The sequence below is a fragment of the Mobula birostris genome, chromosome 16, assembly GCF_030028105.1.
Source record: "Mobula birostris isolate sMobBir1 chromosome 16, sMobBir1.hap1, whole genome shotgun sequence".
Taxonomy (NCBI): Eukaryota; Metazoa; Chordata; class Chondrichthyes; order Myliobatiformes; family Myliobatidae; genus Mobula; species Mobula birostris.
This window is the reverse complement of record NC_092385.1, coordinates 77,358,966-77,374,215: the sequence shown is the minus strand read 5'-3', so window position 1 is coordinate 77,374,215 and position 15,250 is coordinate 77,358,966. Positions and strand designations below refer to the sequence as shown.

The 15,250-nt window shown below is 45.9% G+C and overlaps 1 protein-coding gene across 1 annotated transcript in view; it reads right to left on the bottom strand.

The window, feature by feature from the left end:
* The window catches only part of LOC140211249 (calcium/calmodulin-dependent protein kinase type 1-like), a 274,936-nt gene that overhangs the window by 97,971 nt on the left and 161,715 nt on the right, over window positions 1-15,250 (bottom strand). Inside the window, exon 3 of the mRNA XM_072280903.1 lies at window positions 1,603-1,734. Coding sequence (XP_072137004.1) covers window positions 1,603-1,734 — 132 coding nt within the window. The remainder of the gene's footprint in view (window positions 1-1,602; window positions 1,735-15,250) is intronic.

The following is a 15,250-nucleotide window of genomic DNA, read 5'->3' as shown; positions in this document are numbered from 1 at the left end:
GCAGTTTCAAACCCCTGGGGGCGCACATCACACACCTCAGGGCTGTAGAACACATTCTACACCGTCAGGAACGCTCACCAATGCCTCTGCTTTCGAAGGGGGATGAAGAGGGCCAGAGCCAGACTTCGCACGTCCATACTCACATCATTCTACAGACACGTAGTAGACACATCTGTACTCACATCATTCTACAGACGCGCAGTAGACACATCCGTACTCACATCATTCTACAGACGCGCAGTAGACACACACAGAAAGATGGTGGAAAAGGAGCAATGACATCATGAAGGATCTTATCACCCTGCTCATGGAATGTCTGTCCCACTCTCATCAGGGAGGAGGTTATGTAGGATCCACACCAGGACGACCAGACTCAAAAATAGTTACTTTCCTCGAGCAGTGAGGCTGATTAACACCTCCACCCACTAACTCCACTACTACTTTATTATATACTGTCAGTCACCTTGTGTACGGCCTGGCATCACTTTATGGGCGTACAATCAATCTATGTCTATAAGTTATCTTATATATTTACTTTCTGTTTATTTTTTATTATTACTATTAGTTCTTTATCTTTTGTGTTTTTTACTGTGCTGCATCAGATCCAGAATAACAATTGCATCATTCTCCTTATACTTGTGTACAGGAAACAATATTAAACAACATTGAATTGAAAATTTCATCTCCAATGTAGACTAATGAAAAGTTCAAGTGGGACAGTTTTGGTGTAGAAGATGGTTCCACGTGCATTAGGATGATCCTTCCTGGACCTGAGCAAAGCTCATACTGTAGTGAAATATGAGGTCATGTTGGAGATGAAATAGTAAACTGAAGCTTGAGGTGTTCTCCGATGTATGTGAAAGACCATTCTGCAGTATATTGAGAAAGGTCTAGATCCGAATTTCTGGTTATTAGAAGATTGGTGTTCATGTGATCTTAATGCTCATAAACTGGAGTTTATGTTTTCAAAACACTGACTACATTTCAAAAGTAATTCTCACAACACGCTGGAGGAACTTAGCAGGTCGGGCAGCATCCGTGGAAACGATCAATCAACGTTTCGGGTCGGAACCCTTTGTCAGGACTGAAGAGGGAAGGACTCAAAAGTAATTGAATCCCATGTATCTCTCAACATTCCCAGTCCTGATGATAAGTCATCAAAACTGAAATTTAATTCAACTTTTCCCTCCATAAATATTACCTGATCCGTCAAGTATCGCCAGTGATTTCCCTACATTTATTTTGTCTTTCACACTTCATTGGTAAGGCTCTGTAAATGCATTTTTGCAACGAAGAGCAAATTAACAAACTGTCTGGAAAATCCTTGCAGAGGCATTGATGTAAGTGAAAAATTCAAATAAGACTTAATGGTAAAACATCACTTTTCACTTACTCCGTGAAATGAAGCAGATTGATCTACACAGTGCAGTTTTGATAAGTAATTTGCCAAGAATTTTCACACTCGAATGCAAGCCAAAACTGGCAACCAAATACCCTTCTTTTATTTGGACTGCAACTGGAAACAGTTCACTTCACCATCACATTATTTACCCACATAAAGTTTAGTTGTTTTTATTTACTTATGTAAGTTCTACTACTTACTTCCTAAGGACAGCAATCTCATTTTCAATGCTGTTCTCTTTTCCTTCCAAAGCCTTCTTGGGAATACACTTTATGGCGACCAGTTTCTGGGTCTGCTTCTCCTCAGCCAGGACCACTTCAGAGAATGCACCTCTGAAATTAAAAGATGGCAAAAATGTTAGTTTTTTTCTTGTACAGTGTTGATTGCTTGAAGAACTCACCCAGTGAAGCTACTTAGCATGAGACCGCCATTCAATCAAGGAGCATGAATACATCGATACCAAACTAATGAAAGATGTTTGACACTATTAATAATGTTGTGGAGCAAAGAATTACTCTGACATATTCATTCACAAGTCAGGCGGAAGCACACTTCAAATGATCTTGCAGCTGTAGGAAGGTGAGTGGTCCATTTGCCTTAGTACCCGTAGCTATATTCTAAATATTTTCTCCAATTATACAAAACATTAAAGATTAAAAACTAGCTTTATTTGTCAAATATACATTGAAACATGGCATTGTGTATGCTGGTCGCGAAGTTCTGAACTCCATAAAGTTTAACTTAAACCCTGTCGAATGTAGATAGCCACAGGTACCCTCATTAAAGGGGGGCTATAGTGCAGCCACCGGCTCTTGAAAGACTAGTTCACTTCCCTGTCTTTCCTCCACAGCAACTTTAGCTAATAATGCCCACTATTTGTGGGGTGGGTTCCCCCTCCCTACCAAGTAGGAGATGCTTCCAGCTAATAAAGTAGTTGAAGCAAACACAGTTTATTTATTTTCAGTGCTGTACATTTAAATCCAGACAAAATCCTTAAAACACACTTAACACTCACAGAGGATTTCTATCTTATTACGAACAATTTCTAACCCACAAAGGATTTCCAAATCACAGGTACAATTCTTAAAAGCTACAACAACATATCAACAAGTTACAGATGGATAAATCATCCACCACAGAAACTGAAGGCAGTGGAAGGGATTTGAGTTCACCTGTCTTTGTGATGTTCTTTAACCATTCCTAACAAGCCTGACTGCTCCCTTACATTTATTCCACTTTTCTGCCACTTCCATGACTACACATACATGATATTTTTCAGATAAATTTTCACAAAGTTGGTCTAAAAGCTCTTGTGAACAGAAATTCCTAGACACCACAGTTAATATAGTGAAGCTGACTCTCTTCAGTACACAAACTATTTTCAGATCATCTATTTATCATGTTATATGATAGTTTCAATCTGGTCTGCAAGTTTGCTTAAATTTAACAATTAGTCAGCGTTGTCCTGTTTGAAACAGGCAATGAACATAACCCCATTGTCTTCCACTGCATCTCCTGAGCAGCCAGCCCCACGCTGTTCTACAGACAGTGCTGTTCATTTGCAAAACTGTCTTTTTAATTTCAGACTCATTATTGCTTTCCATTTATGACAAGAAGTTTAACAAAGGCCTCTTGACCCTGGACAATGAATATCCATCACAAATACACTTGCATCATTGTGAGACCACCGTGTCCTTTGTATCAAATTATGTCAAGTCTAAGGATGGTCTGGGGACAGCCCACACATGTCACTGGCGCCAACATAGCGCGCCCACATCTTACTAAACCTAACCTGTACATCTTTGGAATGTAAGAGGAAACTGGAGCACCCGGAGGCTACCCGTAGGGTCACAGGTGAACACACAAACTCCTTCCAGACAGTGCAGGAACTGAACCCGCATTGGAGATTGCTGGTTCTGTCAAGTGTTGCGCTTTCCGCTCAGCTGCTGTTGAACTTGCCACTCTCACCCTGAATGTATGTCTCTTGCACTAGGCGTTCTTATACACGTTTAGACACAAGCTTTGGTATCTTCATTCTGTGTACAAACCCCTAGCTGATCAGTCACCTCTGAGATCGTTATCCCTACATGAATAGTTCATGTGAAAATCCCCTTTCTGAACAGGCTTCATTGAGGAAGGATGTGCTTGCACCTTTCAGGCCACGAATTACCATGGAGACAACCTTGGGGGACATTTAGCAGCTATTGTACTATCTTCAAAATTCTTCATTAGCAAAGTTGAAGACATTAGAATGAATATTTCTCCCCCTACCTGTGACCTAACAGTCTCACTGGTCTGTTCATCTGAAATGAACTGTTTCCAACCCATCACACTATCCTCATGCTACCTACAACAAAACAACATCTCTGTAAGATTTCAGTCATGTTTTAATGCTTATCATACCAACAGAGTCTGCCCTGCTGAAAGTGTACAATGACCTGCTCCTCTCTATCGACTCAGGTGACTCTGTCATCCTAATTCTTCTTGACCTCAGCACAGCGCTCAATACTGTAGATCAACGCACATCAAAGTTGCTGGTGAACGCAGCAGGCCAGGCAGCATCTCTAGGAAGAGGTACAGTCGATGTTTCAGGCCGAGACTCTTCGTCAGGACTAACTGAAGGAAGAGCTAGTAAGAGATCTGAAAGTGGGAGGGGGAGGGGGAGATCAAAAATGATAGGAGAAGACAGGAGGGGGAGGGACGGAGCCAAGAGCTGGACAGTTGATTGGCAAAAGGGATATGACAGGATCATGGGACAGGAGGCCCAGGGAGAAGGAAAAGGGGGAGGTGGGAAAAAAACCCAGAGGATGGGCAAGGGATATAGTGAGAGGGACAGAGGGAGAAAAAGGAGAGAGAGAGAAAGAATGTGTGTGTATAAATAAATAACAGATGGGGTACGAGGGGGAGGTGGGGCATTAGCAGAAGTTGGAGAAGTCAATGTTCATGCCATCAGGTTGGAGGCTGATGGATACTGTGGATCACACCATTTCAATAGACCGTCTCCAGTACGGGGTTGGTGTTGATGGCACTGCCTTGAACTGGTTCACATCCTACCTCAAAAATAGAAGCTTCTCCATCAACATAGGCAAATTTTCTTCTCCCCCAGCTAGTCTCTCCTGCGGGGTCCCAAAAGGTTCCATCCTAGGTCCCATTCTTTTCTCTATAAATATGCTTCCCCTCAGTCAAATCATTCAGAAACAGGACATTTCCTTCCATTGTTATGCTGACAACACACAGCTTTATCTCCCCCTTGAAACCAAACGACTAGTCAAATCTAGTCAGCCACATGAACTGCCTTGAAGACATAAAGTGTGGGATGGCACAAAACTTCCCACAGCCGAATGAAGGCAAGTCTGAGGTTGTCCTATTTGGCCCCCCTGACTCCATCAAAGTGATTGCCAACAGTCTTGGTAACCTGTCCACCCTTGTCAAACCCCACGGCAAAAACCTTGGTGTGATATTTGATTACGTCTTTAAGTTTGACAAGCAAGTTAATGCAGTAGTAAAAGCCAGGTTTTTCCAGCTTCGTACTGTTGCCAAAATCAAGTTGTTTCTCTCTTTCAAAGATCTCGATAAAGTCATCCACGCCCTTATATCCTCCCGCTTGGAATACTCCAACTCCCTGTATACTGGGATTAGTCAGTCGTCCCTGTCCCGTCTGCAACTGGTCCAGAACTGGCTCAAAACTTATCTTTATCCACTAGCGTTTGAATCTTCCTGATGTGGCTGATTTTTGGCTTGTGCCTAGGCTCGTGTGTTGTTTATTTTGTGCCTATAAGCTGTGTGCCTTGTTGTTTATATCTGTGTTTCTTGTATTTGTGATTTTAGCTACCTTTTATGGTTTGTACAGCACTTTGGTCAACATGGGTTGTTTTTAAATGTGCTTTATAAATAAATTTGACTTGACTTGACTATGGGAATGGCCCTGCCCCGCAATGAGCTTCCTGAATGTTGATGCAGCTGTGTCTGTTTCATGAGTCTCGTGTCAGGAATGCAAGTGCACTGTCACTCACACTTCGATCAACTGGCTGATGAGAAACAGTAAAGCAACTGGGCAGAATTAGATTTGTTTAGCACTTGTCAACAGGATGTACGTCAAACATAAGACCATAAGTCAGAGGAGCTGAATATGGCCATTCAATCCATTGAGTCTTCTCCACCATTCCATTACCCGTTTAACCCTATTCTCCTGCCTTCTCTCCATAACGTTCCACACCCTTCCACACCCTGACTAATCGGGAACCTATCAACCTCCACCTCAAATGCACCCAGTGGCCTGACCTCCATAGCTACCTGTAGCAACAAATTCCACAGACTTATCAACCTCTAGCTAAAGAAATTCCTCCTCTTCTCTGTTCTAAATGGACATCCCTCTAATTTGAGGCTGTGCCCTCTGGTCCTAGACTCCCTCACCAAAGGAACAATATCTTTGCACTCACTTTATCGTGGCTTTCCAACATTTGATAGGTTTCAATGAGATCCCCTTCATTCTTTCAAATTCTAGCGAGTACAGGCCCAGAACCATCAAAGGCTCCTTATATGTTAACCCTTTCATTCTGGGAATCATTCTTGTGAACCTCCTCAGAACCCTCTCCAATGTCAGTAAATAAGGGGCCCAAAACTGCTTGCAATACTCCAAGGGAGGCCTCACCAGTGCCTTACAACATAGCTCAGTATAGGCCTTTTGCCCCACAATGTTGAGCTGATCTTAATTAGTCGAACCCTACCCTCCCTAGCCTTCCAGTTTTCTTTCATCCATGTGCCAGTATAAGAGGTTCTTAAATGCCCCTAATGTATCTGCCTTTATCATCACCCTGCAAGACGTTCCATGCTCTCTGTGTAAGGAACTTACCTCTGACGTCCCTCAAATCACCTTAAAATTGTGTCCCCTTATTAACCATTTCAGCTCTGAGATAAAGTTTCTGACTATCAACTCAATCTGTGCCTCTTATTATCTTATACACCTCTATCAAGTCACCTTTCATCCTCCTTCACTCCAAAGAGAAAAGCCCTAGTTTGCTGAACATATCGTCACAAGTCATGCTCTCTATTCCACACAGCATCCTCTGCACCTTCTCTAAAGCTTCTACATCCTTCCTATAATGAGGCGACTGGAACTGAACACAATACTGTTAGTGTGGTCTTATCAGGGTTTTACAGAGCTGCAACATTACCTCGCAATGCTGAAACTCAATCCCCCAACTAATGAGAGCCAACAGACCATACAGCTTCTTAACCACCCTATGTGCTTGTCAAAATTCTCTCTATTGTCAGAGTCATGCTGTGCTGAATACTGGAACAGTTTACTTAGAAGTCCAGCTAGATCTGAGTATAGATCTTCGGTGTTACAGCTGAGATGTTGTCTGGTTCCATAGCCTTTCCTGTCCCCTGCGCACTCAGTGATTTCTACAACATTGAAACATGTACTCCAGTTTTGTGGTGGAGTCCACTTCCGATGTTCTTAATTAATATAATTTTCTCCTATTGACATTGGACTACTGATAGATTAATGCCACACTGGTGAGTAGATCTGTATTCATCAATTTGTCAGTCAGCATAAATTTAACGTTTGCAATGTTAAAATGGGAAAGTATTTTACAGTATATTTCTATCCACTGCGGCAATATGTGAATGCTTATTTGTTAACGTGACCAAATCTAACCATCCTATCTGTATCTTAGGTACATATCTCTCTACCTCCTTCCATGACAGGAAACAATATCTACAGCACAGCAGACAGTGATGTCAACATAACCAAAGTAACTTTTTTAATATATATCAAAATAAACTTTACTCATAATGAAAAATCTCTGGGGTGGTATACCGCTCCCACACACACAGCCCTCTGGGGTGGTGTACTGCTACGGTAATTGAGGGGCTTGCTCACCCAACCCAACTCTTTCTCTGCAGTATCACAAGACCCTATACTGTGGTCCCCCCACAGAGCCCTTGCAGTGGCTGCACAACGTCCTTCAGCACATACTCCTGCAGCCTGAAAGTTGCCGGCCGATGGCATCCCTTCTTGGACAGCTTGATGTGCTGCCAGAACAAGAAGTTTCGGGCAAATCAATGTACATCTTTTACCAAGCTGACGATCTGCCAGCAACACTTGAAATAACTATATTTCCACTGAAGGTAGCAACCCATGTTCGGCTCCTAATATTCTGGTACCTCAGCCCAGGGTCTACCTTCAATATGGCCATTGTGGCTAGGTCTTCTCTGAACTGTGTGAAGGAGAGCTAGCTGTAGCAAACTGTTTATCTGAATGCTTAAGATTAATCCTCCTTAAAGCCATGCCAGGATCTGACCAATTTATTTTAATTTTTCTCTAACCTGAAGCAAATGTGCTTCTTGCTTGAATCTTGGATTTGCCAGGAACAATTGTACCACTGTTACACCATGAAGCTGAGGGTGGAAAGAATTGTGTGATCATCTTTAAGTAAGAATTTAATTAACTCAAGGGAGGTTAAACTAATTTTAATATTAGTGCTTTGTGCAGTATAGCTTGCACCTTCTCTTTATTTTGTAAGTATCATGTCTTCAGAAATTGCATAACTGCTTCCAAGAAAATAATTTCCTTGATTAAAGACAATGAAACCTGATACAAGGAATTCTCTGCAGACAGCTTATCTACTGACGTCTATCATAAATTCACAGACTCTTACAGCTACCTGGACTATGCCTCTTTCCACCCTATTACATGTTGAAATGTCATCCCCTTCTCTCATTTCCTCCAGCTCCGTCGCATCTGCTCTTGCTCAGGATGAGGCTTTTCATTCCAGTACGAAGTAGATGTCCTCCTACTTCAAAGAAGGGGACTTCCCCTTGACAAACATCAATGCTGCCCTCAACCACATCTCTTCTATTTTGCACACGTCTGCCCTCATTAAGGTTGCCAACTGTCCCGTATTAGCCGGGACATCCCGTATATTGGGCTAAATTGGTTTGTCCCATACGGGACCGGCCTTGTCCTGTATTTCTCCCGCTAAGTTAGAGCGTTCCTATGAAACCGTTCGAAAGCCAAAATGGCATAAAGTGCAGAAGCAATTACTACTAATTTATATGGAAAAAATTCTTGAGCGTTTCCAGACCCAAAAAATAACCTACCAAATCATACCAATAACACATAAAACCTGAAATAACACTAACATATAGTAAAAGCAGGAATGATATGATAAATACACAGCCTATATAAAGTAGAAATAATGTATGTACAGTGTATCAGAATCAGGAAGGTTAAACGAAAACCAATTTGTAGAAAAAAATCATATGCATGTACACGCAATCGCACACAGGTGCCCGCACAAGGCTTCATGGTCATGGTAGACTTTCTCGGGGTAAACACAAGTGTCCCATATTCGACTGCTACTTTTGTCCCTTATTTGGGAGTGAGAAAGTTGGCAACTCTAGCCCTCATCCATCTTCCCACCACCCTATCAGGCATGGGATTCCTCTTGTCCTCACCTACCACCCCACCAGCCTCCATGCCCAGCACATAACTGTCTGTAACAGGATCCCACCAGCAAGCACATCTTTCCCTCCCCAGTTTCTGCTTTCCACAGGGATCGCTCCCTACGTGACTCCCCACCAGCAAGCACATCTTTCCCTCCCCAGTTTCTGCTTTCCACAGGGATCACTCCCTACGTGACTCCCCACCAGCAAGCACATCTTTCCCTCCCCAGTTTCTGCTTTCCACAGGGATCGCTCCCTACGTGACTCCCCACCAGCAAGCACAACTTTCCCTCCCCAGTTTCTGCTTTCCACAGGGATTGCTCCCTACGTGACTCCCCACCAGCAAGCACATCTTTCCCTCCCCAGTTTCTGCTTTCCACAGGGATCGCTCGCTACGTGACTCCCTTGTCCATTTGTCCCTCCCTACTGATCTCCTTCCTAGCACTTATCCTTGCAAGCAGAACAAGTGCTACACCTGTGCCTACACCTCCTCCCTCACTACCATTCAGGGCCCAAACTGTTCTTCCAGGTGAGGTGACACTTCATCTGTGAGTCTGTTGGGAGTCATATACTGTATTCGGTGCTCCCGGTGTGGCCTCCTGTATATCGGTGAGACCCAACGTAGATTGGAAGACCGCTTCACCAAACACCTACGCTCTATCCACCAGAAAAAGTGCAATTTTCCACTTCCCATTCTCATTCTGATATCTCCATCCATAGCCTCTTCTACTGCCGTGATGAGGCCACACGCAGGTTGGAGTAACAGCACCTTGTATTCTGTCTGGGAAGTCTCCAACATGAACACTGATTTCTCGAACTTCCGATAAAGCCCCCAACCCCACCTCCCTCTCCACTCCCCATCCCCTTTTCCCACTCTCACCTTCTCTCCTTGCCTGCCCGTCGCCTCCCTCTGGTGCTCCTCCCCTTTTTTCTTTCCTCCACGGCCTTCTGTCCTCTCCTATCAGATTCCCCCTTCTCCAGCCCTGTATCTCTTTCACTAATCAACTTCCCAGCTCTTTACTTCACCATCCACCCCGGTTTCACCCGTCACCCTGTGTTTCTTCCTCCCCTCTCCCCACCTTCTAACTCTGACTCCTCATCTTTTTATCTCCAGTCCTGACGAAAGGTCTCGGCCCGAAACATCGGCTCTACTCTTTTCCATAGATGCTGCCTGGCCATCGGAGTACCTCGAGTACTTTGTTGGTGTACGAGGAATTCTGGTGCTTACAACTGCCTTAAGTGTATGATTATCTACCTCATCATTTTAAAGCATTAGCACAGAAGCCACCTTCCATAACAAACAGGCACACAGTGACAACTGACCAAGGGTGTGCACCCTGATGAGGCAGCCCATGTACACATAAACTCTTCATAGCACTACATTTACTAAAATAGCACGTCTTCAATTTTAATCTTCACTTTGTATTTTACAAAATAATTTGTTGACTTGTCAGAAATGCTGTGTGGAGTGTGTAGGCTTTCCTGCCTGAAGCCACACCACCCAGCGACCCCAACCACCTCCGTTTAACCCTAACCTATTCACGGGACAATTGACAATGACCAATTAGCCTACTAACTGGTATGCCTTTGGACGGCGGGAGGAAACCAGAGCACCCGGAGGAAACCCACGCATTCCACGGGAAGGACATGCACGCTCCTTACAGAGAGTTTGAACTGTGAACCCTGACACTCTGAGCTATAACAATGTGACGCTAACCGCTACGCCACCGCAGCACCCAGAATGAGGTACACTTGTGCAGTTGTTGTTTCCCGGCAGCGCACAGTGCAATACATGAAAAATAAACTACAGTAAGAAATATTAAAAATAAGTCCTGTAAAAAGAAAGCAGAACCGTGGGGTAACGTTCATGGTTTCATGTTCCACTCAGAAATCTGATGGGGGAGGGAAAGAACTTGCTCCTGAAACATTGAGGGGGTCTGGTCAGGCCTCTGTCTCTCCTCCCTGATGGTAGTGATGAGAAGGAGGCATGTCCTGGGTGTTGGGGGTCCTTCATGGCGCATGGCACTTTCTTGAGTCATTGCTTTTTGAAGATGTCCTTCAACGGACATGTCGTTGATATGGGGCCTGTAATGGGGCTGGCAGAGTTCACAACCCTCTGCTGCTTGTTCCGGTCCTGTGCAGAGGCAGGCTTTCAGCTCCTCAAGCCTGCTCCACCATTCAAAAAGGACAACGGCTGCTCTTTATCTTTAGGCACCTTCCTGCCTCATCCTCCCATCTGTTGATTTTTCTAAAACATCAATCCCAGTTTTGAATGAAATCAATAACAAAACCTCCACAACTGCTGGGACAGAGAATTACAAACAAATCACCATTTCTTGAGTGAAGCAATTTCTCCTCACTTCAGTCCTAATTGGATTACCATTTATTTTTAAACACAAAATTCTGGAGGAACTCAGCAGGCCAGGCAGCATCTATGTTAATGAATTAACAGTGACGTTTCAGGCCAAGACCCTTCTTTAGGACTTGAAAGAAAGGTAAAGATGCTGGAATAAAAATGTGGAGAGAGGGGAAGGATTACTTCCTAGAAGGTGATAGGTGAAGCCTGGCAGGTGGGAAGGATAAAAGTGCGGAGCGGAAGGAATCTGATAGGAGAGGAGAGTAGATCGTAGGAGGAAGGGAAGGAGGAGGGGCACCAGAGAGAAGTTGTTCTCCCTCTCTCTCTCCACCTTTTTATTCTGTCATCTACCCCCTTCCTTTCCAATCCTGATGAAGTGTCTCGGACCAAAACATCAATAATTTATTCATTTCCCTAGATGCTGCCTGACCTGCTGAGTTCCTCCAGCATTTTGTGTGTGCTTCTCTGGATTTGCAGATTTTCTTCTGTTTATTTTTAGACTCGTAGCTTCATGATTTCATGATATATGTCAGTGATAATGAACCTGATTTTGTCAGTGATAATAAACCTGAAAATTCTTAGTCAGTGGAAATAGTATTCTTGTAACTATCCATCTGAGCTCTCATCGGTTGTAGTCTACTTTGGAATATCCTGAAAGGAGATGGTAGGTATCATATACTGCAGGTTATTTTATAGCAACGCACACAAAATGCAGCAGGTCAGACAGCATCTATATGTAATGCTCAGCTATATCGGCTCATATATGTCTCGGGGAAATCCCGCCCAGCACCTGCCTGAACGCTTCTCACGGAGTCGGTCGCTGTACCACTGCTGCCCGAATCAATCCCAAACATCAATCATCAGCCAGCACACCCAGTACGTTTTACCCAATACACTTTATAGATATTACTAAGTCTATGAAATTAATATAAGTTCGATACAGAAAAGGAAGTAATGGAAAAACAAGGCGCCAGACTTATCAAAGTCCAAGTTCTTCGTGCACCAGTTGGAGCTCAGAAATTCCTGACGACCACCCGGATCCTGTCGGTGCGCGGCTCGGGAACACCCGGAGTGATGGACCGGAGACTTTCCGCATGTCCGCCGCCTCCCCGTCTCTCCTCCAACTCCCCGTCAAAACCTCGTCCACCGTCCTCCCCGTCTCTCCTCCGACTCCCCGCCAAAAACCCCCGCATGTCCGCCGTCCTCCCCGTCTCTCCTCCGACTCCCCACCAAAAACGCTGTCCACCGTCCTCCCCATCTCTCCTCCGACTCCCCGCCAAAAACCCCCGCATGTCCGCCGTCCTCCCCGTCTCTCCTCTGACTCCCCGCCAAAAACCCCCGCATGTCCGCCGTCCTCCCCGTCTCTCCTCCAACTCCCCGTCAAAACCTCGTCCACCGTCCTCCCCGTCTCTCCTCCGACTCCCCGCCAAAAACCCCCGCATGTCCGCCGTCCTCCCCGTCTCTCCTCCGACTCCCCACCAAAAACGCTGTCCACCGTCCTCCCCATCTCTCCTCCGACTCCCCGCCAAAAACCCCCGCATGTCCGCCGTCCTCCCCGTCTCTCCTCTGACTCCCCGCCAAAAACCCCCGCATGTCCGCCGTCCTCCCCGTCTCTCCTCCAACTCCCCGTCAAAACCTCGTCCACCGTCCTCCCCGTCTCTCCTCCGACTCCCCGCCAAAAACCCCCGCATGTCCGCCGTCCTCCCCGTCTCTCCTCCGACTCCCCACCAAAAACGCTGTCCACCGTCCTCCCCATCTCTCCTCCGACTCCCCGCCAAAAACCCCCGCATGTCCGCCGTCCTCCCCGTCTCTCCTCTGACTCCCCGCCAAAAACCCCCGCATGTCCGCCGTCCTCCCCGTCTCTCCTCCAACTCCCCGTCAAAACCTCGTCCACCGTCCTCCCCGTCTCTCCTCCGACTCCCCGCCAAAAACCCCCGCATGTCCGCCGTCCTCCCCGTCTCTCCTCCGACTCCCCACCAAAAACGCTGTCCACCGTCCTCCCCATCTCTCCTCCGACTCCCCGCCAAAAACCCCCGCATGTCCACCGTCCTCCCCGTCTCTCCTCCGACTCCCCACCAAAAACCCCCGCATGTCCGCCATCCTCCCCGTCTCTCCTCCAACTCCCCGTCAAAACCTCATCCACCGTCCTCCCCGTCTCTCCTCCGACTCCCCGCCAAAAACCCCCGCATGTCCGCCGTCCTCCCCGTCTCTCCTCCGACTCCCCGCCAAAAACGCTGTCCACCGTCCTCCCCATCTCTCCTCTGACTCCCCGCCAAAAACCCCCGCATGTCCGCCGTCCTCCCCATCTCTCCTCCGACTCCCCGCCAAAAACCCCCGCATGTCCGCCGTCCTCCCCGTCTCTCCTCCGACTCCCCACCAAAAACGCTGTCCACCGTCCTCCCCATCTCTCCTCCGACTCCCCGCCAAAAACCCCCGCATGTCCGCCGTCCTCCCTGTCTCTCCTCTGACTCCCCGCCAAAAACCCCCGTTTCCCAGTCATATGAGACAGCATTATCACCCGAAGAAACGATAACATGAATACCCATTGGCTAATAGCACCCTGCTATCTGTATCAACCCAAGCAAATGTCTAGCTGGAGACTTTCTCAGTATTTAACATAAGAAAGAAGCCATTTTAAATTTAACATACTAAAAAAAGATACCCCGTACATATAGAGATGCAGGAACAGCGCATCAATATTGATTTCTCTTTCTGGTAATTTTTTCCCTCTTCCCTACTGTGGCTTTGCTTCTCCTCACCTGCCTATCACCTCCCTCAGCTGCCCTCCTCCTTCTCTTTCTGCGATGGTCCACCCTCCTCTCTTATCAGATTCCTTCTTCTCCAGCCTTTACCTTCCCCACCCACCTGGCTACACTCATCATCTTCCAGCTAGTCCTCCTTCGCCTCCCCCATCCTTTCTATCGTGGCATCTTCCCTCTTCCTTTCCAATCCTAATGAAGAACTGCGGCCCAAAGAGTCGACTGTTTATTCATTTCCATGGATGCTGCCTGACCTGTCGAGTTCCTTCGGCATTTGGGTGCGTGTGTTGCTCTGGATTTCCAGCATCCACAGAATCTCATGTTTACAGTTTATTTTATCGATTTCAATTATCCATTGAGCAAAATTACCACTGTTCACTCTCCCATTTGTGTTGGCAATTTCTCATTTTTAACTCACAACATGTCTTTCAAGTGCATTATTGTACAACAATAACTTGGTCAGTTGGCTTACATTCAAATAGCTTTACCACATACCAATATAATTGTGCATTTGCTTGGAGAGTGTGCACTGTACAATCACTAAATGACATATTAGCCAAGGATAATGCAGCTTAGAGAACCAAAGAAGGTAAATGGAGTTAAGACACAAATTAGCTGTGATCCACAGGAGCTGAAACAGTTTTCAGGACTGCAAGCCCTACTTCTGATTTGATTAGTCTAACATAACAAAAAAAATCCTTAATTTCTGATTAAAATAATGGATAGCCTTCATTTTCACTCTATCAATGCAAGGTCATAAACAAAATTTACTTATTTAGGGATAGAGTGCAGAGTTAACCCTTCTGGCTCTTCGAGCTGCTGTGTCCCAGGAACTGCTGGCAATTCCGATTTAACCCCAACATGACCATAGGACAATTTACAATGACCCATTGTGGGAGAACAGCGGAGCAGCCAGGAAAACCCACAAGTTCCACAGGAAGGACATACAGAGACTGCTTACAGAGAAGCTGGGACTGAGCCCCGAAGGCTAACGCCACAACCCGTAATAATGTCATGCTGACTGCTATGCCCCCATGCCGCCCAAACAAACTAAATTGTTTCCCAGTAACAGAACATAAATTATATTCCAGAGCGGACCATGGGAGAGAGGGGACCTGATAGGAAAGGAGAGTGGACCATGGGAGAGCAGGAACCTGATTGGAGAGGAGAGCGGACCATGGGAGAGCAGGAACCTGATAGGAGAGGAGAGCGGACCATAGGACAGAGGGGACCTGATAGGAGAGGAGAGCGGACAATGGGAGAGCGGGAACATGATTGGAG